Source organism: Cydia splendana, chromosome 25 (genome assembly GCF_910591565.1).
Source record: "Cydia splendana chromosome 25, ilCydSple1.2, whole genome shotgun sequence".
In the NCBI taxonomy this organism is placed as follows: Eukaryota; Metazoa; Arthropoda; class Insecta; order Lepidoptera; family Tortricidae; genus Cydia; species Cydia splendana.
The window spans coordinates 2,890,364-2,917,187 of NC_085984.1; the positions used below are offsets into that span (position 1 = coordinate 2,890,364).

General features: G+C 41.3%; 2 protein-coding genes and 2 long non-coding RNA genes across 6 annotated transcripts in view; 2 read left to right on the forward strand and 2 right to left on the reverse strand.

Annotated features, from left to right (window-relative positions):
* Positions 1 to 26,824, reverse strand: part of LOC134802884 (uncharacterized) — a 128,895-nt gene that overhangs the window by 13,857 nt on the left and 88,214 nt on the right. The window lies entirely within an intron of this gene.
* LOC134802881 (uncharacterized) overlaps positions 1 to 26,824 on the forward strand; it is a 77,907-nt gene that overhangs the window by 5,778 nt on the left and 45,305 nt on the right. The gene's annotated exons all lie outside the window — the stretch shown is intronic.
* Positions 11,106 to 12,124, forward strand: LOC134802589 (activity-regulated cytoskeleton associated protein 2-like). The gene has a single exon (XM_063775225.1). The coding sequence runs from the start codon at positions 11,249 to 11,251 to the stop codon at positions 12,122 to 12,124; it is 876 nt and encodes a 291-aa protein (XP_063631295.1). The 5' UTR covers positions 11,106 to 11,248.
* LOC134802725 (cullin-1) overlaps positions 22,001 to 26,824 on the reverse strand; it is a 37,537-nt gene continuing 32,713 nt past the window's right edge. For both annotated transcript variants that reach the window (XM_063775376.1, XM_063775375.1), the window contains exons 17-21: positions 26,645 to 26,765; positions 26,339 to 26,439; positions 25,504 to 25,609; positions 23,414 to 23,527; positions 22,001 to 22,130 (exon numbers count right to left, since the gene is read on the reverse strand). In XM_063775376.1, coding sequence (XP_063631446.1) covers positions 22,050 to 22,130; positions 23,414 to 23,527; positions 25,504 to 25,609; positions 26,339 to 26,439; positions 26,645 to 26,765 — 523 coding nt within the window. In that variant the 3' untranslated portion in view covers positions 22,001 to 22,049. The remainder of the gene's footprint in view (positions 22,131 to 23,413; positions 23,528 to 25,503; positions 25,610 to 26,338; positions 26,440 to 26,644; positions 26,766 to 26,824) is intronic.

Genomic DNA, 26,824 nt, shown 5'->3' on the forward strand with positions numbered 1-26,824 from the left:
ATTTTTTCTTAGTATATGACATTTATTTCAGTTTGTACAAACTTGTTTCAGAGATCGGCTCAGTTTATATTTCATCAACCTTAAATACGTTTTTAAGGATGACTCACGCTAGACCGACACCTCATTTTCTATGACGGCTGATCGTTGATCACGTGGTTTCCATAGAAAACGAAGCACCGGAAGCTCCGGCCCGGCCGCGGCCCGGTCTAGTGTAAGTCATCCTTAAGAGTCTTCAGTAACCGTTTTAAAAACAACAAAACACAATTGACATTGTTTATGAATAAATATCTTGTATCTTGTAAATTTTTGGAAGTCATAATTATAATTTTAGACTACATGCTTGTTTTCCATTGACTTAATAAAAATAGCTACAAATGCATTGCGAAGTCTATGTACAGTTGAGGCTATTTGAACTTTATTTCTTTGCGGTATATTTTAACGCCAACTGTACTTTTTTCGCGGCCTGTGGTTCGGAGTAATTAGGACTATAATTACACACCGCGGCCCTCCTGCCGCTATACAGGATGCTCTGAATATTCCCTCTGTAGCTGTTTAGTGCTTTGAATGTGATAGGCTTTCCGCTTTGTGTAACCCAGAGTCTCCAAACTACAGCAAAGAATCGTTATAGTCTGGCCTACCTTGCCTATGAAGCCGATGGTCCCGGGTTCGAATCCCGGTAAGGGCATTTATTTGTGTGATGAACACATATATTTGATTAAAACCAAAATATTGCTAGTCAATCAGTGCTAACCCGTTATACTTACTTTCTTATTTTCACAGGCAATTAATGTTCCCACCCTCCCACCGAAAAATAAATACGCATACAAATATAACCACCACCACTCGACACGTGTTTTATATATTTGTTCCTGAGTCATATATGGGTGTTTTCTATGTAAGTATATAAAATATATAAATACATATTTCCATTTCATATCTACATACTAGCGACCCGTCCCGGTTTCACACGAGTTACACAAAACCTTAACAAACTATACACCTGTACGGCTACCACCAGTTTTGACGTTGACATAACGCTCACGTCTACGTAATTTACTTTCTGTACATCTCGCTTGCACTAATATGCCAGTACGAGCGAGATGCATAGAAAGTAAGTTACGTAAGCGTTACGTCAATGTCAAAACTGGTGGTAGCCGTACTGGTATCTATACAGGGATTCTTGATGAAGGTTTAGGTGTATTATTTGTTAAACTACTGAACCAATGACCTTTTATTTATGTAGACGTGTGACGTTCATAGTTGACAAAATTAAAAATTGATCCAACGATTTTGACAGCTTGACAGGTTGGCGTCACCCATACGCCTAACTAAATATAGGTTCCGGAACCTATATTTAATGGCTCACAATCGTGCGCCTGGTACCATATCTACCTCAATTTACTTACATCTATGTACTGAACGGATTTTCATGCGGTTTTCAGGTGAAAACCGTATTTATTTTAAATACAGTCGAATACCCTATTGTACCACCCTGTATATTTCAATAGCAAAGCATCTGTCATTCATGTTGGCGCCATGTTGTATTCGTATTGTTTTTGCGAACAGCCATTTTTACCGGAAGTAAAACACGTTTTGCTAATAATTTTGTCTATTGAATACTAGAATTTTAAAAGGGTAGAATCCCCAATGGAATGCACCCTTGAGAATTTTATAAACTATAGACATTATATCAGGTATATACCGTAAAATGGGGTGAGTAGAGTTCGCGGGGAGAGTTGGGTTATGAATGGGGAGAGAAGGGTTGCCAGGGGGGTGAGATGGTTATTAAAGGCTACTGCTACAAAAATAATGTATTCCAATTTAAAATGGAGCTATAGTAATACTCATAATAAAAAAAATCGATCCAACAATCTTCCAAAATCACCTTTGTATGAAAACCCAACTCACTCCAAATAGGGACTTCGGGGTGAGGTGGGATTTCCTCTTTATCGTCAAAGTTATGAAATGGAACTACCCAAAATAAAATAAAAACTAAGATACAAACGTCCGGAACACTTATTATATACACCATTCAGTTTGCATATGTAAAAATATAATGTTATAGGGGTTTGAATGTCAGTTTTGCACCTACGCACCCCACTTTACGGTATAGCATTTTATGGTTAGCAATAGCTTAAAGTTAGCTATGAAATAAAACTATGGAATGGGATTATAAATAAAATAAATTAATTAATATTATAGGGACATTCTTACACAAATTAACTAAGTCCTACGGTAAGCTCAAGAAAGCTTGTGTTGTGGGTACTCAGGCAACGATATATATACTGTATATATAATATACAAAACAAATACTTAAATACATAGAAAACATCCATGACCTAGGAACAAATATCTGTGTTCATCATACAAATAAATGCCCTTACCGGGATTCGAACCCAGGACCATCGGCTTCATAGGCAGGGTCACTACCCACTAGGCTAGACCGGTCGTCAAATTATATCGCGTATAATTAATTTATTATTACAAAACACATACATTACACAAAAATACTCGTATACATACATTTATCAATTCATTAAACGCGATATAATCCGATTCTATAGTTTTATTTCATGAGTAACTATCGCGGTAACCAAAGCTTAAATATAGTTAAAATACCTATAGTTTTTGCCCGCGACTTTGGTTAAAAAGCTAGCCAAAGTATAACACTTTAAACTCTCGCGTTTTGTACACATATTTAATTAATTACACAAACGGGTCTACCGCGATATAATTTCATTGCCAAAGCCAAAAGCCGAAGTAGTACCAGAGAGTATATAAGTGTTATAGTTATATATATCTCTGGTAGTACGCTAGACTTACGGCTACTGGTATTGATATTCCCTATCTATTATAATTTAAATTTATTAATTGAAAACCTGGAGCCTGGATAAATGACCATGTTTGACAAATGGCATTATCGTATGCGGCCAGCGATAAAATCGGACATTACGCGGACAATTAAGATGCAAATTTGATCAGGTGGACGATCAATTAGTGTCATCGCGGTAGGGTGACCATGAGGTAGTGGTGACAAATTATATAACAATTATTCAGCCTATCTACGCCCCACTGCTGGGCACAGGCCTCCCCTCATGTGCGAGACGGTTTGAACTATAGTCTCTACGCTAGCCCAATGCGTATCACATACACCTTTGAATTTCTTCGCGGATGTATGTTTCCTCGCGATTTCCTTCGCCGAAACGCTAGTGGTAAATGGGCATTTCTATTTAAAGTTGTACCTACCATAATGTTTTGTGTTAGAATTGGGAACTTTTATTTTAATTCTACTCAGAATCACGAGGTTTTTCCACTTTTACTGAGAAAAAACGTGTCCTCAAAATGTTTGGTCCATTTGGTTACGGTTTTCAATACAACCTTCTATGACCGTAACAAAACGGATCACAAAAATTTGTGTGAAATTTTGGGGACACTTTTTTTCGTGTATTAGGATCGAAAGGGCTCGTGATTCTGAGTGGAAATAATATAAAAATTCTAGAATCTAAAATGCAAGTTGGGGGTACAACTTTAAAAAGAAATGCCCAAATATCAAATACTTACATCGGTCGCATTTCTCAATTGATTCTAGAGACATTTTATTAGCAAAAAAATTTGTTTTGTGTGTGTGTTTCTAGCAGTTCCGTGTTGTGAAAATGTTCAAAATAGCGGAAGTTGACATAAATGACTAAAGCGCCGGGTCTATGGCATTTAAGATTATTGTAAGTTCGCTATGATAATGACGCAACGAAAGTATTTTCCATTTTAATTTTTTTAACCAAATCGCGAGGTCTTCAGCTCACAAGAGCCACTAGTTATATAAAGAAAGAAAGAAAAAGCATTTCAAAAGAACTATAACATAACCTTAAAACCACTAAAACTAACTAAGAATAATAACAAAATTAAGAGTTGCGTTAAATGGTCCTCACTCAGCTTGGTGACACGGTGTGAGCCGCAAGACACACTTCGCAACGCTTATTTTCAGTGGATGTACTATATAGATGTTTTAAAATTGAAACTTAGAGGGTTTGTCCATATTTACTGTCCGCGAAACTTGGTAATAAGTAATGGTCACCACCGCCATTTAATTTAATTGAGCGGTGCATCTGTCTTTGACACCTCGATTTGATCGTATGACGTCCAATAACGATCGGCGATGACCATGTCATCAATAATTATTGTCATTATGTTATGAAAATATTGTCATTGAATTTTCTTTCATTTTCTAATCTGTTAACTTATGAAAACGATTTTTCAAACAAAATTTACTTTATTCATGTAGGCCTAGCAACAAGCTCTTATGAATCGTAATTAATCTTAATCTAATTATCAGAGCAATTTATTGATGTTAGTATTATTCCATAATAAAATTTGATTATTATACATATCAAATTTAACACTAAAAATTTCACAAAAGGATCGTCAAACATTAAAAAGATTGTATAAAAAAATACTAGTCTAGAATTTCTAGAATAAAATCTAAATGTCAAAAAAAAGCATAAGTAACAAAAGAAGTAGATAGTATTACATCGGAATATCCATTTCCTCATCAATAATCAAATATACCTAATAAATAAATAATCATTTCGAATAACAATTAATCCCACGTTGTAATATCATTCATGTAGTCTTGTGTGGTATAATAAGCTTTAGAAATAAGTTTACGCTTTACATAATTCTTAAATTTATTAATAGATAATTCAGTAATATGGTTTGGAAGTTTATTATAAAATCTTACACAATTACCCATGAATGATTTTTTAATTTTATGGAGCCGAGTGAAGGGCACTGCGAGCTTATGTTTATTTCTAGTATTAATATTATGAATTTCACAATTTTTCCTAAAATTTACCATATTTTTATGTACATACAGAATATTCTCATAAATGTATTGACAGTGCACTGTCATTATGTCAATTTCCTTAAATTTATCTCTAAGTGAGTCTCTATGGTTCATTTTGTATATTGCTCGAATAGCCCTCTTCTGCAGAACAAAAATGGTATTTATCTCTGAAGCACCGCCCCACAGTAAAATACCATATGCCATAATGCTATGGAAGTAACTAAAATATACTAATCGAGCTGTTTTCACATCAGTTAACTGACGGATTTTGCTCACTGCAAAAGCTGCAGAGCTCAGTCTATTCGAAAGAGTAGCAATATGGGGACCCCACTGGAGTTTAGAATCTAAAGTTATACCAAGAAAAACTGTACTATCAACTAATTCCAATTCCTCATCCTTCACAATGACACTTGTTTGTACATGCCTTACGTTACTACTAGTGACAAACTTAATACATTTAGTCTTTTTCTCATTTAACAGTAAATTATTAACATTGAACCAATTTACTACTTTTGAAATAGCATTGTTTACATCATTGTAAGCTTGTTGCTGACGTTTGACTTTGAAAATAAGTGAGGTGTCGTCTGCAAACAATACTATATCATGGTGGGTCTTAACAAGGAATGGCAAGTCATTTATGTAGATAAGGAACAGGAAAGGCCCCAATATTGACCCCTGTGGTACACCCATAGAGACCAATGACCCAAGATGATCGCTGTCCATTCACATCGACCCTTTGTATTCTACCATTTAAGTAGGACTTAAGTAAATTCAGTGCCGATTCTCTAACTCCGTAATAATGAAGTTTCCTGATTAATGTTTCATGACAAACACAGTCGAAGGCCTTAGATAAATCACAGAAGACACCTAAAGCATCTCGTGACTCCTCCCAGGCATCGAAAATATGCTTAATTAGCTCAACACCAGCATCGGTTGTTGAGCGACCCCGTGTAAAACCAAACTGCTTATTATGCATCAAATTATTAACGTTAAAATGTCGTACTAATTGAGAAAGAACTAATTTTTCATTTTCATTTTTTCAATTTTTAATTTTTCATTCGATTTAGAGTAAATAGAATAAAATGACTACAGAAAGTTAAAAACGCAAAAACATGAAATTACCTATAGCATCATCTTCCTCGCGTTGTTCCCGGCATTTTGCCACGGCTCATGGGAGCCTGGGGTCCGCCTTGCAACTAATCCCAGGAATTGGCGTCGGCACTAGTTTTTACGAAAGCGCCTGCCATCTGAATAGCCCTTGTGAAGGAATTAGCCACATTAACCTAACCTAAACCTGTACTTTCCATATGCTAAAGCTTACATAAGCACACAATTTATTATACCATCCCCAACATTAATAACAACCACATAACAAGTACGATTTGTAAATCACAAAGTAAAATAGAGAAGTTTTGATTGATGCCCGTCTGGCATCGAACCCGCACCATCTGACTCGTAATCATGGGTCTGCGCTCTTTGATTGATTTATACTTCTATACATTCACTCACTTTTGCCAAACGAATTTGAACTTTAAGACCAAGTCTTAAAGATGAGGGATTTTCGATGAATTCGGAGAATTTTTATTCGGATATTGTAAATGTTTTTTGTTTTTAATGTGTTAAATTGTTGCGTTTAACATATTTTCGATGATTTTGACATAGTGTTAGATTTACGATGCTTTTAATTCGGGATGAAAGGATTATTGGGGCAGATTAAAAGCATATTATGGAAATAAAAACGTGAAAAGTTAAGCGAAGCGGGTGGCAAAAATAACCACAAAATAAGCATAGTTTTAGCCCTATTTATTCTTTTGTTTACCTATATCAAAGCATCAATAAAATCTTGTTTTACATGTTCGGCATTTGTTTTAATAGTTTTTCGTCAATTGCCTTCAAGTAAGTAAGTAAATCATTTATTCTGCCTAATGTGGTGCATAAGTTGGTTATATACTCACGTTATAATTAACAATCGAGAATTATAGAGTCCTAAGGTAAGTCCTAATGTATGGAAATAGTCACTTGCCTTTTCGTTGCATCTGCATCATTCCGATTTTACAAGCTTTGATATAACTTGTTTTTTTTTTCAAATAGCCTATATTGTGTCCCACTGCTGGGCAAAGGCCTCCCGTCTTTCGCCACTCGTCACGGCTTTGTGCATGCTCCCGCCAGTCGCCACAGAATGAGTCCAGGTCGTTTCGCCATCTCATTTTTGGTCTGCCTCTGCCTCGGGTGATATGTGGTGCCCATTCGGTCGCTATTTTGGCCCATCTGTCCGGGTGCATCCGACAGATATGTCCCGCCCAATCCCACTTGAGCTTGGCGGCCTTCACACCCACATCTGCGATTCCAGTTTTGGAGCGCAGCTCTGTGTTCCTTACCCGATCGACTCTACGGACTCCGAGTATACTGCGCTCCATTGCTTTAACTTATTAAAAAAAAAACTTACAATGTAGGTATAATGTAGGTATGTATGTCCTACCTCCATACCTACATTAGCCGCGAACGTGACATTATACCGGGGCAAGTTGAAGGCAAGCGCGCTAGAGGAAGAGCCCCTGCAAGATGGTCGGATTCCATTAGACAAGCATACAGAGGGCAGCCCACATAGCCCTTGTTCGCGATAGATGGAGGGACATTAGTTGTTGGTAACGACCCTCAGTCATGAGGGAACGACGAAAAAGATGTCCTACCTAATACCTACCTTGTAGGAAGTTCCCATTATCCAATTGACCTGAAACCACATACGTGTGGAGTATTATTGAATCATCGAGCTGATCTGATAATGGACACAGGAGGTGACCATAGGAAATCTGTGATAAAACAACGCAACCAAATTGTGTTTGGGTTTGGTAGAATTGTATTGATAACTATTAGTTGCGTGTTGAAAGAAAAATACCTACACTCAGCAGCAGTAGTTGCTAAGTTCTAAATGATCTTGACGCGACTTTTTTGTTAATAGAATTTTGTTTTCCATAAAGTTTTAAGTCATAATGTATTGTTTTTCATATTATAGTTAGTCATAAAACTGGAACCGTTAACTTTTCAGGATTTTCGTAAGGTTATTCTATAGATAGGTTAGGTTAGGTTAGGTTTGTTTTATGGCAATCCTGAAAATTTCGCGTTTTTGAGAAAAACCTATTATGACTAACGAAAATACATCATGACTTAAAACTATTTGGGAAACAATAGACCCTAATTTTGAACACTCGCCCGCTTAGCAACTTCTGCTGCTGACTAGTTAGCGATAAAAGCTTGTATCAAAAATATAATTTTGACAAAAAAACTTAGGTGTGTATATATGTACTTTTCGTGTTGCGTTTGTCGATGTACGCCTGTCTTGGCTAGCCCCATTGCGCTTGAGCAATAAGAACAGAGCCGGCGACCAATCGCAGCCCGCCGCCGGCCGGTCACGATTCGGCGGCTCCATATTTGAAACTTATATTTGTTCCTTTTTCGAACTGACAGTTGATATATAAGGGGAGGTACCGAATACACCTACAGTCCCAATTTATCTGTACATAAGTATACTACAGTTACTACAGTTAGTATTTACTACAGTTACAGTGGCATCTTCGGTATGATATTTTGTTTGCTTTCTTCCTTTATTCTCGATAGAGTTTTACATCTGAGTTAAATTACACGAATAATATTCTCCCCCGCCGCCATACAATCGGAGTTATGCTATAATTTTAAACGCCATTTTGAAATAACATGAAATTTTGACATGAAATATTTAGGTACTTAAATAAAAATAAACAAACAATTTGTACATTTTCGGGTACTTAGTTCTAACATTTATTGGTTAACCCTATAGGGGTTAACCAACCAAATACAAAACCACCTCTGGATCTGTCACTGAACGACCTGACTTTAACTTTAACCTACATCATGTAATGTTTTCATCTAACCTCAACTGGGTTGAGGAGCCATTTGAGGGTAGATTTTGTTTACTTTTATTTAAATACCTAGAGATGCAGAGTATAATTAGAAGCTATACATAAGTACTTACTCGTAACATACGTCCCTGATACCTACATAACAACAAAATACCTACATATCTTTCCTTAAGGAAATTATACAGTAAGAATCGTGCATAATTATTGTAAAATAGGACAGTCTATAATAGGTTGAGAACATCGTAGGGTTTTAATAATTAATTGACAAGCGGCCGCCATCTTGGCTGGAAAATGGCGGCGGTAATACGGACATTACTTTTTAAATTTAACAAGGCAATGACAGGGTTTTAATGGTTTTAATTTTGTTTCGTCATTTAACGGAGCATTTCTGTTACGTTGTATGTTAATTTATTAATGAAGCAATCGGTATTACGGGGAAAGGTATTAGGATTCGAGCTAGAGTGAGTCAGACCAAGAAAAGTCTGCAGAGATTTTGACAGCACACGCAGTGCAAGTGTTATTTTAAACGTCAACTAAACTATAACACTATAAGTTATAACTTCTATGAAATTATGACGTATAAATAACACTTGCACTGCGTATGCTATCAAAGTCGTTGCAGACTTTTCTTGGTTTAACTCTACTAGGACTCGAGCAGTCAGAGCATAGAAAAAATATCACAGACTGTGCAAGTGTTATTTCAAACGTCAAAACTGCTATGAAATTATGACGTTTAAACTAACACATAGTCTGTGCTATCAAAATGGCTGCAGAGTTAACTTGGTCTGACTATACCTACTGAATGTAGGTACCTATTGCTGTTTTTAGGGTTCCGTACCCAAAGGGTAAAAACAGGACCCTATTACTAAGACTCCACTGTCCGTCTGTCTGTCACCAGGCTGTAGGTATCTCATGAACATGTATTTTTGTTGCCGTTATAACATGACGTACGGAACCCTCGGTGGGCGAGTCCGACTCGCACTTGTTTTCTCACTCTACACTAGGAATAGGTCCCTATTAGAGATAAAAATACTGCACAAATGTGGCTCTGTCTGAATATTGGTTCATGATTAAATTCAGATGCACTTCTCTACCTAAATTCTGTCAAGCCATTTTCTTCAGTAGAAAAAAGCGGAAAATGTTTAAATTTAAACTGAATACTGTGACCTAGGTTTCTTGCAAATAAAGAAAATCTAAATCTATAAAGGTTTACCACACAAACCTTAATTTTGTGTATAATTATATGTACATAGGTATACGAGTATTGCTATTATTTTTATAAGTGTATAATTAGAATAACTTGATTTGTGTTTCATATTTGTTCTCGTTGTCTACAATCCTGCACTAAGTACAAGTTTTCTGTTTGACCCAATGGTTGACTGGAAGAGAATGCCTTAAGGCATTTCGTCCGCCATTTCTATCGTGCAATTAAGTTTAAAATAGTTATTTACGATACAAGTGCGGAAAAGAGGAAATTCGAAAAGAGTGGCAATAAATTAAAACACGACCGAAGGGAGTGTTTTAAATCGACACGAGTTGCGAATTACCTATTCGCACGTGTATCGTACAACGTTATACAGTACATATTATGACCCTTTAAACTTTTGTCATCGCACGAAAAGTGCTATTTTACGCAATAGTGCGGGAAAATAGGACCATATTATATATGTACTGTAAAAATAATTTTCGAGTAAGTATTTCTGGCCATGTCTATGGAGTGCTCCAAGGTCCAAAGGCGTATCAGCTGCAATAGGTCAAGAGCGTTAGAACGGGGACCTTGGCGGCGTCACGTCTTTGTGCTGGAGATAGGATGCCTAGACCACAGTCTAAAGATCTAATCAGTATCGTAAATTCAAATAACTATGGTAAAATTATTGGTATTGGTATTATTGGTGTTGGTGGTTTGGTATTCCAGCCTTGGTCACTTTTTCTTAGTATATGACATTTATTTCAGTTTTTATAACTATGGTAAAACTTTTCGGTTGTGTAAAACTTGAAAGGTATAGGTTTACCTATATAGTAACAACCAGAGATGTGACTTATTTGAAATACTTGTATTTAAAATTATAACGCGCCAACCTCAAACGTCGGCCCGGCCGAACGAAACTCGCGGATTGGACGACTTACCTACTGCACCGCATGAGCCAATCACGGCTCCGAATCATGACGCACTGCGCGTGACCGACCGTATACAGATACGTTCTCGCCGCTCCCGCGCAGTCCGGCAACCGACGCGATACGATTAATATGTGTCTAATGATAATTTGTAAATCACTACAGTATTTAGTGCTTAATTTCTAATCAGTTTCCCATATGTACGTTACCAGTGCAATTACTTTCAATATAATACACTTTTATTCAGTTATCGGTGTCGTTTTCACTTTTAAATAGCCTAGTCATCCGAACCCCGAGCTAGCTGGCGCTACAAAATGGCTGCCCAAGTGTGAGGCTATAGTGAAAAAGTGGACTTTTGTGCCGTGATTCATTAAAATAAACAATATAGTGTACTAAAATGCCGCCTAAATCAAGGAGAAATCGACGTGTGTCGACGCCGACGCGAGATGACCTCGAGCCCGCTCGAGAAGGTTCTTTCACGAGAGATGACGTCGCGACGCTTGTGGATTCGTTGCAACGGTCGCAAACCAACGCCTTCAGGGAACTGCTGGAAAGCGTCATCACAACCTCTAGGCACCCGTCGTCGTCTACTACATCGACACCGTTTCCTGTAGAAGGAGGAAATTTCTCTCGCTGCAAAGCTCGATTCGCTGGAAATGCAGAAGAGTCCATCGAAGGTTTTATTGACGCCATTGAAGCCTACAAAGATTGTGCAAACATCTCGGACGATAACGCCATTCGAGGGTTATCTATGCTATTAACGCATTCAGCCGCAGATTGGTGGCAGGGCATAAAACCGGAGACAACTTCATGGGCCGAAGTATTGGACAGCTTGCGCCATACCTACGGCGACAATCGAGCTCCGCCACGCATTTACCGCGACTTATTTGCTACACCTCAAGGCGACGAAAATACTCATATTTTCGTCGCAAAGTGCAGAGCGCTGTTGGCAAAATTGCCGCGTAGCGAGTTGGCTGAGAAGGTACAATTGGATATGGTGTACGGACTGTTAAACAAACGTATACGTAAACGTGTTAAGAGGGAAGAGTGCGCAACGTTTAAGATATTGTTACAAAAGGCGCGCGCTGTCGAAGAATCGTTGAACGAGAGTACGAACGATACAAAGGCCGCCGCCGCTTCCAAGAACGTGAGCTACGCCTCGCCGAGTCGTCCCGTCGCCGTGTCAAAGCCGCCGCGCGCTGCCGCGAGCGCGAGCGCCGCGCCGCCGTCCCGCGAGCCCCGCGCGCCTCTGCCGCGTCGTTTAGATAGATGATAACAGTGATAACAATACAGCGTCCGCGTCCGCCGCGAAATCTAAGTCGTATAGTAAGAAGTGCGGGTATTGTAAACGTTACGGCCACGTAAAAGAAGAATGTAGAAAACTAAATAAAGACTCTAGTGGTACGTCTAACGATAATAATAATAACACATCAGATGTTAATGTCTTACGTTGTTATGGTTGTGGTCAAGTAGGTGTTATACGTGCAAATTGCGAAAAATGTAATGCTACTTTCTGTACTGTCAACTGCAGCATGGATTCGTCCAATCCAGGGTTAAAGGACACTGGTAAGCAGACTAAGAAGCTCTCCCCGGTGAGTAGTACTCTTAACTCTATACCTAAAGTTCAAAATGATAAGCTTGACGAGATCTTTTTGTCTCCCACTGATTTTCGACATGCACTTCCTGCAAATTTCTTTGGTGACGGTTTAGTAGCAAAGCCGGTGATGCCCCGCGCCGCCGACAGCTCCCAGGACGACCCCATAGTCGTTCAACAATCGTGCACACTTTTTGCAAAGTCCTTTATTGATAACAGTGATAAGCAAGTAAATAGTTCCCATAGTGAGGAAATGTCATTTTGCACCGTGTCAAATAATATTAGTAACATTCCTGTGCTGCCAGATCAGGTCATTGACGCCAAATCTAGGTTGACTACAGCTGATTTAGGATCAGCTGATAATAGGGTTGCCAGATGGTCGGGATTTGGCGGGATTCTCCCGATTTTTAGCATGTGTTCCCGATTCCCGACAAAGTGAAAATTGTCCCGAAAAACAGCTTCACGTAATAAAACAATAATTTCAAGTTCAGAACTGTCGTCGAGCAAGCGAGCGACCCGCGTGGCGAGACACTGTGCGGTGAGGGGTGAGGGGCGGGAGCGCGTGCAGAGCAGCTGACGTAGTGCCAATAATGTAAAATATCGTTGTTTTTAATACAATTACCTTAATGGGCTGTGCTCTGAGGAACTATTTGACATGATGCCAACGGCCGCTTTCTATCACCGCACCGCTCGTCGTCGGCAGGGTGTTCATCCTCACACCCTAGAACCTAAATGGTCGCGTACTGTGCGATTTAAGAGGAATTTCCTCCCGCGGACGCTCCGGCTGTGGAATGAGCTCCCTTCCGAGGTTTTCCCGAGGGTCTACAATACGTATATGGGGTTCTTCAAAAAAGGAGTGTACAGGTTTTTAAAAGGTCGGCAACGCGCATGTTACACCTCTGGAGTTGCAGGCGTCCATAGGCTACGGTGACTGCTTACCATCAGGCGGGCCGTATGCTTGTTTGCCACCGAAGTGGTATAAAAAAAAATTAATGTTTTTTTTTTCCCGACTTAGGTCCCAAAATCCCGAAAAATTGATATTTTTTCCCGATAATAGCGCCTTTCGATCTGGCAACCCTAGCTGATAACAAGAATGGTCACAATATAACTAACTACAGTATGTCATCTTCGGGTCACAGTATAGATAATTCCAGTAACTCAACCACGCCTTGTGAGGGAATTTTATTTTCAGCTGTGGACGTTTCAGGGACAAACCAGAAGGATGAGGACTCCAAGGAGCCTACACCTGGAGCCCTAATGGACCAGAATGACTCTGAGGACCCCGTGTTGGATTTATTTGACACATATGAGGAATACACAAAAAGGCGTCAGCGGCCAATTTTAGGGATTGGAATCTTAGACATGCAAGGTATTGCCTTAGTGGATACAGGCGCAAAGAGAAGCTTGGCAAGTCGGAAGCTCTACTCACTGTTACTTGAGAGACAGCAACAGTTCTGCGAGAAGCTAATGAGAGTGACATTAGCCGATGGTATAACTCAAATTAGAAATGTGCTCAAAATTACCTTAGATGTCAAAGTGAAGGATAGAGTAATACCTCAAGAGTTCCTGATCTTACCTGAAGCTGAAGAAAATGAAACTTTACTGGGAATCGATTTTCTAAAAGCATCTAGGCTCGACCTGGACTTTGATAACCATACTTGGTGTTTCCCAGGTGGTGAGAGATATCCCATACAGTATGAATCTGACATGCCAACGCAATTGTCAATTGCTGCAAGCAATATACTTCATGCTGAAGAAGGATCAATGCTCAGCGAAGGTGAAAAGATGAAATTAGCCGAAGTGTTAGGGAGGAATAGTGCAGTCTTCAGTCTAGGGGGAGCGCCCACTCCAATTGTTGAACATCATATCGACACAGGAGACCATGCACCTATATCTGTACCTCCATACCGGCTCACACCTGCAAAGAAAGAAATAATGAAAGCGGAGATTGAGAAGATGCTCCGGGAAGGGATAATAGAGGAATGTGAATCTGCATGGACCTCGCCGGCAGTTCTTGTCCCTAAGAAGAATAATACTGTCAGATTCTGTGCTGATTATAGAAAGCTGAATAGCGTCACAAAGACAGATAACTATCCCTTACCCTTAATTGATGAGCTGCTGCAGTCGACCGGAAGACATTGCTACATAAGTACCATAGATCTGAGATCCGGATACTGGCAAGTAAGTGTGAATCCAGCTGATCGGGATAAGACTTCAGTGATCACACCATTCGGTACCTACCGTTTCGTACGAATGCCATTCGGTTTAAAGAATGCACCTGCAACCTTCCAGCGGTTGATGGATAAGTTTAAATCCGGTGCCAGCTTGCAAAATACTACAGTTCTAGCTTACCTGGACGATCTCCTGGTTATATCTGACAGTTTCGAGAAACACCTGCAAGACCTGCAACTTGTGTTCGACCGACTACGTCAGTTTGGCTTAAGAGCAAACCGAGAGAAATGTGTTTTTGCCTGCAAAGAGGTCAAGTACCTTGGACACCTCATCACCCCTGACGGTATAAAGCCAGATAATGGGAAAGTTGAAGCTATATTAGCCATGAAGGAGCCAACTAATCTCAAGCATCTCCGGACATTTCTCCAAACCTGCGCTTGGTTCAGAAAGTTTGTTTCAAATTTCTCAGTGGTAGCTCAGCCGCTTACCAAGCTTACAAAGAAAAATGAACCATGGAAATGGCAAGACGAGCAACAACAGGCTTTTACGGACCTCAAAACCAGATTAACTTCTGCTCCAATCCTGGTGCAAGCGGATTACAGCAAACAATTTATTCTGCGGACTGACTCGAGCAACTATGCTCTTGGAGCTTGTCTTATGCAAGGCGAAGGACATGATGAGCGTCCCATTGAGTATGCCAGCAGGCTGCTCACTCCAGCAGAACGCCGTTACAGCACAACTGAGAGGGAGTGTTTGGCTGTGATCTGGGCGGTTGAGAAGTACCGGCCCTATATTGATGGTCATACAGTTTTAGTGAAGACGGATCATCAGCCGTTGAAATGGCTGTTGACACACAAGTCACCAAGTGGTCGCCTTATCCGGTGGGCACTTAAACTGCAAGGTTTTGACATCAAATATGAATACACACCTGGAAAGGCCAATGTCATAGCAGACACATTGAGTCGACCTGTCTGCGATGAAAACACCAAAGAAGAATGTGGAGTCTGCTCTATTATTATTGATATTCCACAAGTTAACTGGACGGAACTACGTACTGCACAGCTCGAAGATCCAGAAGTCTCCAAGATTATTCAAGACCTGGAAGACTCTGAACCTATTAACTCGACCAGATGGCTAGAGAGAGGATATGTCATGGCCCAAGGGATACTCTACTATTACAATCCCAACTCCGAGTCAGAGGAAGCTCAGCTGGTAGTACCTAACTCTATGAAGGAGGCCGTCTTAAAAGAGTACCACGACGTCCCAACAGCTGGTCATCAGGGCGTAGAAAGGACTCTCGCACGCATCTGTCAAAAGTACTACTTTACAGGAATGCGCAAATACATCACGGAATATTTAAAACTATGTTAAGAATGCCAACGTTACAAGATAAGTAACCAGAAGCCTATGGGACTACTACAGACCCCAGTGCTTAATCAAAGAGGAGAGGTGCTTGCTATAGACCTCTTTGGCCCTTTACCTGAAGGAGATAATGGAGAGAAATGGGTGCTGCTCATCGAGGACACGGCTACACGCTGGGTGGAGCTGATAGCCCTCAAGGACGCCACAGCAGAAGTCTGCGCTCCAGCCCTTATCGAGCAGTATTTCCTACGGTATGAATTCCCAAGAAGAGTCATTTCTGACAATGGAGTTCAGTTTGTCTCAGCTGTGATGCAGGAGACCATGTTCTTGCTGGGAATCAAGCAGAATTTAATACCACTCTATCATCCTGAGGCCAACCCTGCAGAACGCAAGAATAGAGACCTCAAGATTCAACTCTCTATTTTAGTGAAGAACAATCATCGTGCGTGGCCCAAGTTCCTGCCAGCGATCAGGTTCTCGATGAATAGTGCTCTTTGTGCCACCACTGGATGCAGTCCAGCTCACATGATGTTCGCTCGAGAGATGAGGACTCCTTTTGATGCTCAACGCGATTTAAAGGCTATTCTGTCAAAAGAAAACTTTCTGCCGCAAATAACTCCTTACTTGAAGAAGTTTCTCGAAAACTGGGATGTTATAAAGGAGAAAGCTGTACGCCAGCAGGACCAGAAGAAAAGCGACGCTGACCAGCACCGACGGCAGTCACCTTTGTTTTGCGTTAATGACCTAGTTCTGGTAGACACTCATTTGCTTAGTAACGCTTCTAAAGGTTTAACAAAGAAATTCATGCCAAAACGGGATGGTCCCTATCGCATTAGTAAAATAATTAGTCCAACTTCTTATGTTATAGCTGACGTACAAACCAATACCGACCTGGGTAAATACCATAGTTCTGATTTGACACCATTCACACCAGGTCAAGTGTTGCGAACGCAACCTTTATTTGTATAATACAGTAACTAAACGCAGCCGTCGAGCTCGGCTAGTATTTGGAAGCTTTTTCTAAAGCACCAATAGGAGCGCTCCACATATTATGTATCGCGGCCAATTAGAGGCACCCAAATCTTAACCACTATTTTCGGACATTCAAATTATGCAAATCACTCTTTCATCAGCCTCCATACGATTACCACACCACTTTTACATTTAACCGTTTTAGTCAAGGAACCCTTGTAAAACCAGTACCTATTGAAATTATAATAGTTTACTTCAAATCGAAGCTTTTTATTTGAGTCGTCGAGATCCTGACCTGCAAGGCGGCTACATCAAGGTATTCCTTCGGTGCCTGTCCAACCACGGCGACTACGTGGTCGCCCTCGTAACTTAGCGCGAGATGTTAGTGTTACCAAGTCCCCAACGTGTCGTTCTGGGAACTTGGAGGGGGAGTGTATAACGCGCCAACCTCAAACGTCGGCCCGGCCGAACGAAACTCGCGGATTGGACGACTTACCTACTGCACCGCATGAGCCAATCACGGCTCCGAATCATGACGCACTGCGCGTGACCGACCGTATACAGATACGTTCTCGCCGCTCCCGCGCAGTCCGGCAACCGACGCGATACGATTAATATGTGTCTAATGATAATTTGTAAATCACTACAGTATTTAGTGCTTAATTTCTAATAAGTTTCCCATATGTACGTTACCAGTGCAATTACTTTCAATATAATACACTTTTATTCAGTTATCGGTGTCGTTTTCACTTTTAAATAGCCTAGTCATCCGAACCCCGAGCTAGCTGGCGCTACAAAATGCAAATACAAAATGCAAAATACCTATTTTGTATTTAAATACCTTTTGAAGAAAACTATTTTATATTTTATTTGAAATAGTTTTTGGGACCTATTTTCTATTTTCAAAATACTTTATATTAGTAGGTAATGATGTAGGTAGGAGTTACAATCTCTTCTGATGTTACAATCCTGGCAACTCTCTCATTCTTTTAACATGGAACTGTTAAATCTGTTTAGTAATTTCGCACATGACCACAAGCGTAGCGAGTGGTTAAAAAGTGGAATCTTGAGTGTTGCGAGGGTTTCAAGGCACGAGTGGAGAACAAACTTTTCTGCCCTGGTGAAACACAAACGAGATGTTTTCATCACACTAGCGAGAGGCATTATACTAGCTGTAAAACATTACAAATCTAAATTAATACTTTAAAAATTGGCCGTTAAAAACCATCATCCATCCATCCTACCGGTTAATATGAGCAAACAACTAGAAATTTGCACTTTAGATAGAGGACTGATTGACACACTGTTTTCAAAGAATAAAGAGTCTTTTCAACTCGGAAATTCCGAGTAATAGTTTTTAATTTAGACTAGGTATTCACTATTCAGAGTACCTACCTTTTATCGCAAAGTATTTGTATTTTGAAAATACCTATTTCGTATTTTGTATTTTAAATACAAATTCAAAAACTATTTTGTATTTTGCATTTGAAATAGTATATCAAGGGAGTATTTGTATTTTGTATTTAAATACTTTTTATAAAGTATTTGTCACATTTCTGGTAACAATATTATTAGGTACCGTAATACCTAAACCTAACTCCGAAATAAAATATATTTAGTATGTAGTCTGAAAAGTAAAGATAGTCCCTTTCATATAATTCCGACCAAACATTCTCGGTTGGTGTGCCTTGGTGGAATGCCACACCGCGATGGGTTGATGATTACTGGGGTACCCTGTATATTAAACAACTCGTTAGATTAGACCAGCGGTCGGCAACAGGCGGCCCGCGAACCTCTCGCTTGCGGCCCGCGAGCCTCCCTGGCTATTTTGTATGTATTATTGACAAACGACAATGACTACTAAAAAGTCATAAATATTACCAAAGTGCGGCCCGCGTCAACTTCGTTCACTACTACGGGCCCTTGGCTGCTAAAAGGTTGCCGATCGCTGGATTAGACCATGATGAATACCATCATTATTTGGTGTAAAGTCTAAACGCACTTTCATATGTCTAAAAATAGAAAACGCATCGAGTTAATTTACCTACTGTAAATTATTAATATACTGTGACAGACGCTTGTTAAGTTGGTAAGTGATTTACTGTGAATACTCGATTGCACGTTTTGGGGTAATTAAAGTAAAACGCAGAATTTTAAGTAGGTAGAGAATGTTAACTAGGTACTTTCAAGGCATTTTAATTTTTGTACCAATATGAGCCCTTATTCTGCCAAAGGAACAGTCATCGAATCGTCTGTGAAACGAATATCGGCTTAATTCTAGGATCTCCCCCTAATATATCGACGCGGAATCGGCAAAAGCCGTTAGAAAACACCTTTAGGTTTGCGCAATAAGAGCGCATCGGCCGACACCTTTATCGATGTTTCTTTTTTTAGGGTTCCGTACCGAAAGGGTAAAAAATTAAAACGAGACCCTATTACTACAATTTACTAAGACTCCGCTGTCCGTCCGTCTGTCTGTCTGTCACCAGAGTATCTCAAGAACCGTGATAGTTGAAATTTTCACAGATGACTATTTCTGATGCCGCTATAACAAGAAAAAATACTAAAAACAGTAGTAGTAGTAGTAGTAAACTCTTTATTGTACAAAAAGACAGTATATTAAAAATAACATACAATTAGTAAGAAGTGAACAGAATATAATAATTATTTAAGTGGGGCTCCAATACAACGAACGATTTTTTTTTGCCGTTTTTTGCGTGCCTAATGGTATGGAATCCTTCGTGCGCGAGTCCACTCGCACATGCCCGGTTTTTTTTGTACTAGTTGAGATCTTTTTCTGCCAATTCTCTTTCGTCTTCGAATCGTCTGCGAAACGAACATCGGCGACAATATCGACACGGAATCGGCAAAAGCCGATAGTAAACACCATATTGACGTATAATATCTAAGGACGGACCTTACGGGCACTAAAAATGGTACTAGTTCAGCGGTGTTACTCACGAATTCCAGCCAATCGTACAGTCTAACGCAACTAGTTGCGACCAATAGCGCGCGTAATGCGAACTTATCAACCAATCGCGCGCGTGATGCGAACTCATCAACCAATCGCGTTGTAACAATTTCACACAACTCTATTACTGGCCCCTGTCATGCCTCATTATTATTGCCCGTAAAGCCAGTTCCTAGATATCTATGTCAATGAAACACCATCATTCCCTTGTCCCATTCACTTGGGGTCGGCGCAGCATGTCTTTCTCTTCCATACCCTCTCTCACCCGTCATCTCATCATTCACTTGCGTTCGTTTCATATCATCTCTCACGCAGTCCATCCACCTTTTCCTCGGTTTTCCTTTCCTCATGGGATGTATGAGTATATCCACATTCATTCGTATAGTTATACCAAGAAACGTCTGCAGCGATTTTGATAGCCCACGCAGCGCGCAGTGCAAGTGTTATTTATACGTCATAATTTCATAGACGTTTGACGTTTAAAATGACACTTGCACTGCGTGGGCTATCAAAATCGCTGCAGACTTTTCTTGGTCTAAGTAACTTTAATACCTTTTTCGTCAAATGAAAGCATCCCTCCGCATCACATGCCCGTACCACGCTAGGCGATTTGCTCATATACTTTTAGCTGGAAGAAATCCCTTATAGGGATAAGTTCGCCTTTGTACTTCCATTACTGTAATTTATTTTTGTAAACCTGTGTTGTGTACAATAAAGTGATTACTACCAGGCGTGGCTCACTCCGCGATTTCGTCGCGTCGCAACAAGTACCTACATCCGTTCCACACCAATTTTGGTGGCTAGCCATAGGCCGCGCGTGGCGCTTGCGCCACCTAGCGGTCATATCTGTCCTAATCGTAACGCGTTTTGTTAGAGTGTGAATCTTTTGTACCTAGTACTATTATTTATTATTACTATTATATGTCCAATAAATGGCGGGAAAGAGGGGAGGCCTTTGCCCAGCAGTGGGACACTCCTATAGGCTAATAAAAAAAATATGTCTAATGTGTACTCTTATTTATTGTGTTACTACTACTACTTTTTCTACTATGGGTGCAACTTTCAGGCTTCCTCTTATATACTCATTCCTTATCCTATCCATTCTCGTCACGCCACACATCCATTCTTAACACATTCAGGGCCAAAATCCCGACTGTCGGGTACACTGTTCGTAGTGACTACGCGCTCCATACGGCAAAGACGTGGCTACGCGCTACGAGCGTAACCCGTAGCACTTAGATTAGTGATCCAAAGGACTCGAGCCTTATAGCTCTTTTTTTAGGGCTCGCCTCATCTCTTGACGCCTAAAAGGCTATTTAGCTCTTTAGCCCCCGAGCCTAATTCTATTTAAGAGCCTTGACTCTTGGGGCTTAATAAGGTTATATTAGCCCCAAGAGTTTAGGATCTTAAATAGAACTAGGCTCGGGGGCTAAAGAGCTAAATAGGCTTTTTTTAGGGGCTTAATAAGGTTATTAGCCCCAAGAGTCTAGGCTCATAAATACAACTAGGCTCGGGGGCTAAAGAGCTAAATAGGCTTTTAGCCTTTTAGGCTTCAAGAGATGAGGCGAGCCCTAAAAAAGAGCTCCAAAGGCTCGAGTCTTTTGGATCACTAACTTAGTGGCAATGAATGTGTCAACATTCTCATTTCCGCTACATGCAATCTATTTTCATCCGTCACCTACCTGTCCAATGTGTATTTGCATCTCACATTTTGCTTAGTGAGAGAGAGAGAGACGCAATGGACATTGGACCAAGATATTGGATAGGCCGTAAATAGGCTAGTGACAGTGGGGAGACACTCCTGACTTCGGGCAGACTCGGCTCCGTTCGGATCAGCATTGTTCCGAGCCATTATTAGGGTTGGCACCACTTGACGTCCTTTTGCGTGCACGACCACAGTTAAGATTGACAATCCTAAATAGCCGAAAGGGATAGAGCCATACATTAGAAAGGGACAGCATGATTCGACCCTGAACCGCTGTCAAACTTCGGTTTTGTAGGAAGTTTCCTTTCTTTACGGTAGTACTATTATTTATTCTGTGATAGTGATGAAAGGGTATATGAAATAAATAACAGCGTACATTAATATTGTTATATTCATTAATTCATATACATTGTCTGGTGCAATCACGCCAGGTAGCTATATGTGTCCTTCTCCCCCTCGGTGCGCTCCAGATATTCCTTCTCTATCAGGATGTCGATGCATTTCTGAAAAAAAAAGGATAAAATATTCCGTTAATTCAATGAAATATTCAGTTAATTTTACCTTAAGGACAATGTGGCTAATTCCATCATAGGGACTATTTCGTCCACGAGCGTATATTTCTTTGATTATCAATGGTAGGAAAAAAAAACATTTGGTTTTGATTGCTGAAACTAAAAGCCATCGTTGCTTTGTCGATGAAATAATCAATGTTGTTCGTTGTTCAAGAAAAACGTTAGTGGACGGAATAGTCCCTAGGGGCTATTCATAAATTACGTCATTTCAAATTAGGGGGGGGGGGGGGGGTCTGGACATCGGATGACGGTAGCATGAAGTAGGAGGAAATGGGGTCATTTGAAGCATGATTTTTGGATGATTATAGGGGGGGGGGGGGTCCAAAATCGTCAAAAATCGATGACGTAATTTATGGACAGCCCCCTATGACGGAATTAGCCACATTGACCTTATGCGACTTTGTAAGATGTATATACAGGATGTTGTGTGTATACAGGGTGTTGTGTGTATACAGGCTGCTGTGTGTATACAGGCTGCTGTGTGTATACAGGCTGCTGTGTGTATACAGGCTGCTGTGTGTATACAGGATAGTGTGTGTATACAGGTGGTGTGTGTATACAGGATGGTGTGTGTATACAGGGTGGATAGGTACCGTAATATGACGATATATTACCTTGATGACGGGAACGCGCGGCTTGAACCGCGACGAGAGCTGGTTCAGCACCTCCACTACCAGATGTTGGTGTTTCGACGTATTTCTGATTTTTATTCTAACCTGTATATACAGGGTGGCTTATACACAACACCACCCTGTATATAAATACCGGCTGGTGTTTATACAGGGCGATGTGTGTATACAGGGTGGTGTGTGTATACAGGATGGTGTGTGTATACAGGATGGTGTATGTATACAGGATGGTGTGTGTATACAGGATGGTGTGTGTATACATGTTGCATAGGAACCGTAATATGACATATATATTACCTTAATGACGGGAACGCGCGGCTTGAACCGTGACGAGAGCTGGTTGAGCACCTCCACCACCAGATGTTGGTGTTTCAGCGTCTTTCTGATTTTTATTCTACCCTGTATACAGGCTGGTGTTTATACAGAGTGTTGTGTGTATGCAGGATAGTGTGTGTATACAGGTGGTGTGTGTATACAGGATGGTGTGTGTATACAGGATGGTGTATGTATACAGGATGGTGTGTGTATACAGGATGGTGTGTGTATACATGTTGCATAGGAACCGTATTATGACATATATATTACCTTAATGACGGGAACGCGCGGCTTGAACCGCGACGAGAGCTGGTTCAGCACCTCCACCACGAGATGTTGGTGCTTAAGCGTCTTTCTGGTCTTCATTATCCGTACGATCGCCGCCTGAGAACAAAATTCATAATATACAGGGTGGCCAAAAAATAAGTGCATTCCCGTTGCCAGGGAGGTTTTGGCATTATGCTAAGCAACTTATTAGGGTTTACACAACTCGACGTCCCTTTGCGTGCACGACCACAGATAAGATAATGGCTTGAATTTTGACAACCCTAAATAGCCGAAAGGGATAGTGCCATATAGAAAGGGATATCATGATTCGACCCTGAATCGTTGTCAAACTTCGGTTTTGTAGGAAGTTTCCTTTCTGTACGGTAGTACTATTATTTATTCTGTGGGTAAGATGTCGCTTGGGCTCCTCCCTTCCGACGTGTCGGAAGCCGGTCTTGCTCGAAGGATATGTCACTTCAATAGTAGTTTGAACGCTGATCTGAAATAAGCCAGAGGGCCTACCGAGAACCGCGTTCGACGTGTTGCATCACTGTCGCACTTTTAAATTCGTACGTAAGTGCGACAGGGAGGCAACACATCGAAGGTGGTTCGCGGTAGGCTTAGAGCATTTAGTAACTGGAGATGTCATCACTGTCATTTTCTTTACGAGACAGTCTGCCAATTTTTGCGGGGGAGGGGACGTCAAATGTATTTCTATTTCTACATGATTTGTACGTAACGTACAAAAAGCCATGTCAGTCCATACAAAAGTTTGCACAATTGTGCAAGTTTTTCGGCAGAAGGGTAAGCTCTTAAAGGCGACTCCAGTTATTAAATGCTCTAAGGCGGCAGGGACTCTGGTGACGTACCTGTATAAGCATCTTCCGGTCCTCCTCGATGTGCTTGTGTGTGGCCTCCTGTTCCACCTTCAGCTCGGTCTTCAGCGGTATGTTGGTGTTCACCCTTAGTTTGAAGACCGCTGACCTAGATGCTCTAGTGGCGTACCTGTATAAGCATCTTCCGGTCCTCCTCGATGTGCTTGTGTGTGGCCTCCTGTTCCACCTTCAGCTCGGTCTTCAGCGGTATGTTGGTGTTCACCCTTAGTTTGAAGACCGCTGACCTAGCTGCTCTGGTGGCGTACCTGTATAAGCATCTTCCAGTCCTCCTCGATGTGCTTGTGTGTGGCCTCCTGTTCCACCTTCAGCTCGGTCTTCAGCGGTATGTTGGTGTTCACCCTTAGTTTGAAGACCGCTGACCTAGCTGCTCTGGTGGCGTACCTGTATAAGCATCTTCCGGTCCTCCTCGATGTGCTTGTGTGTGGCCTCCTGTTCCACCTTCAGCTCGGTCTTCAGCGGTATGTTGGTGTTCACCCTTAGTTTGAAGACCGCTGACCTAGATGCTCTAGTGGCGTACCTGTATAAGCATCTTCCGGTCCTCCTCGATGTGCTTGTGTGTGGCCTCCTGTTCCACCTTCAGCTCGGTCTTCAGCGGTATGTTGGTGTTCACCCTTAGTTTGAAGACCGCTGACCTAGCTGCTCTGGTGGCGTACCTGTATAAGCATCTTCCGGTCCTCCTCGATGTGCTTGTGTGTGGCCTCCTGTTCCACCTTCAGCTCGGTCTTCAGCGGTATGTTGGTGTTCACCCTTAGTTTGAAGACCGCTGACCTAGATGCTCTAGTGGCGTACCTGTATAAGCATCTTCCGGTCCTCCTCGATGTGCTTGTGTGTGGCCTCCTGTTCCACCTTCAGCTCGGTCTTCAGCGGTATGTTGGTGTTCACCCTTAGTTTGAAGACCGCTGACCTAGCTGCTCTGGTGGCGTACCTGTATAAGCATCTTCCGGTCCTCCTCGATGTGCTTGTGTGTGGCCTCCTGTTCCACCTTCAGCTCGGTCTTCAGCGGTATGTTGGTGTTCACCCTTAGTTTGAAGACCGCTGACCTAGATGCTCTAGTGGCGTACCTGTATAAGCATCTTCCGGTCCTCCTCGATGTGCTTGTGTGTGGCCTCCTGTTCCACCTTCAGCTCGGTCTTCAGCGGTATGTTGGTGTTCACCCTTAGTTTGAAGACCGCTGACCTAGATGCTCTAGTGGCGTACCTGTATAAGCATCTTCCGGTCCTCCTCGATGTGCTTGTGTGTGGCCTCCTGTTCCACCTTCAGCTCGGTCTTCAGCGGTATGTTGATGTTCACCCTTAATTTCTTGCTGCAATTCATATAATACCATGTAAATTGTGACGTTATCTATGAAAAGGGAGCGCTGGTGGCCTAGCGGTAAGAGCGTGCAACTTTCAATCCGGAGGTCGCGGGTTCAAACCCCGGCTCGTACCAATGCGTTTTTCGGAACTTATGTACGAAATATCATTTGATATTTACCAGTCGTTTTTCGGTGAAGGAAAACATCGTGAGGAAACCGGACTTATCCCAATAAGGCCTAGTTTCCCCTCTGGGTTGGAAGGTCAGATGGCAGTCGCTTTCGTGAAAACTAGTGCCTACGTCAATTCTCGGGATTAGTTGCCAAGCGGACCCCAGGCTCCCATGAGCCGTGGCTAAATGCCGGGACAACGCGAGGAAGATGATGGTGATATACAATTTCAGCTTCATCGGAAACCGGGCAGTGGGTCAAAGGACTCTTCGTCAAAATGGCCCCAAAACCAACAGAGTTGAGAGTTAGGTCATTAGATAGGTATTTTTCTGCACTTCATTTCGTTCTATGGGCACTAGGCGGAATTCCATTGCAGAACTGAGAATTTGGTATATTAGTCTAAATGTCGTCACCCTTATTACCTAGGCAATAGAGTCCACCGCCGGGCGAGCGCGGTAAATCATGTCGGCTTATGGCTAGCCACCAAAATTGGTGTGGAACGGATGTACTTGTAGCTACCTGTTGCAAAATGGCGAAATCGCGGAGTGAGCCACGTCTGCTATCACTTACTTCTTATATCCTACGTAGAGTTCCACTATGGATGACTCGGTCAGCTCACTCTCGTCTTCTTGACACACCAGCAGCTTGGCCTTCAGCAGGATTTGCAGCACCTGAACAGAGCACGGAATAAATTAGAAAATCTCAGTTGAGTATGACTTGAAGGACGAGGATGCGAGGCCGTACAATAACACGAGGCCGGCAATCCATATTTTAGGCATTAATTGTTAAAGACCTTGGTAACTTTTGTAGGTATATGAAATTTATTTAGTATTGTTTTATGTATATATTAAGAAATTTAGCTTGCTAGAATGTTACCTGAACTAGAAAATCTCCCTTAATCCCTGTATGTTGCTCTAGCTGGCGCACGCTCCACGCTGTGTTCTCGTTGTATTGTAACAATACCGCCATTTGGAACGTGCTGGCTTGAAGCGTGTATCTGAAAAAGATGGAAATATTTATTTGAATCCTTAATAAAATAAAGAATTTTGACCGTCG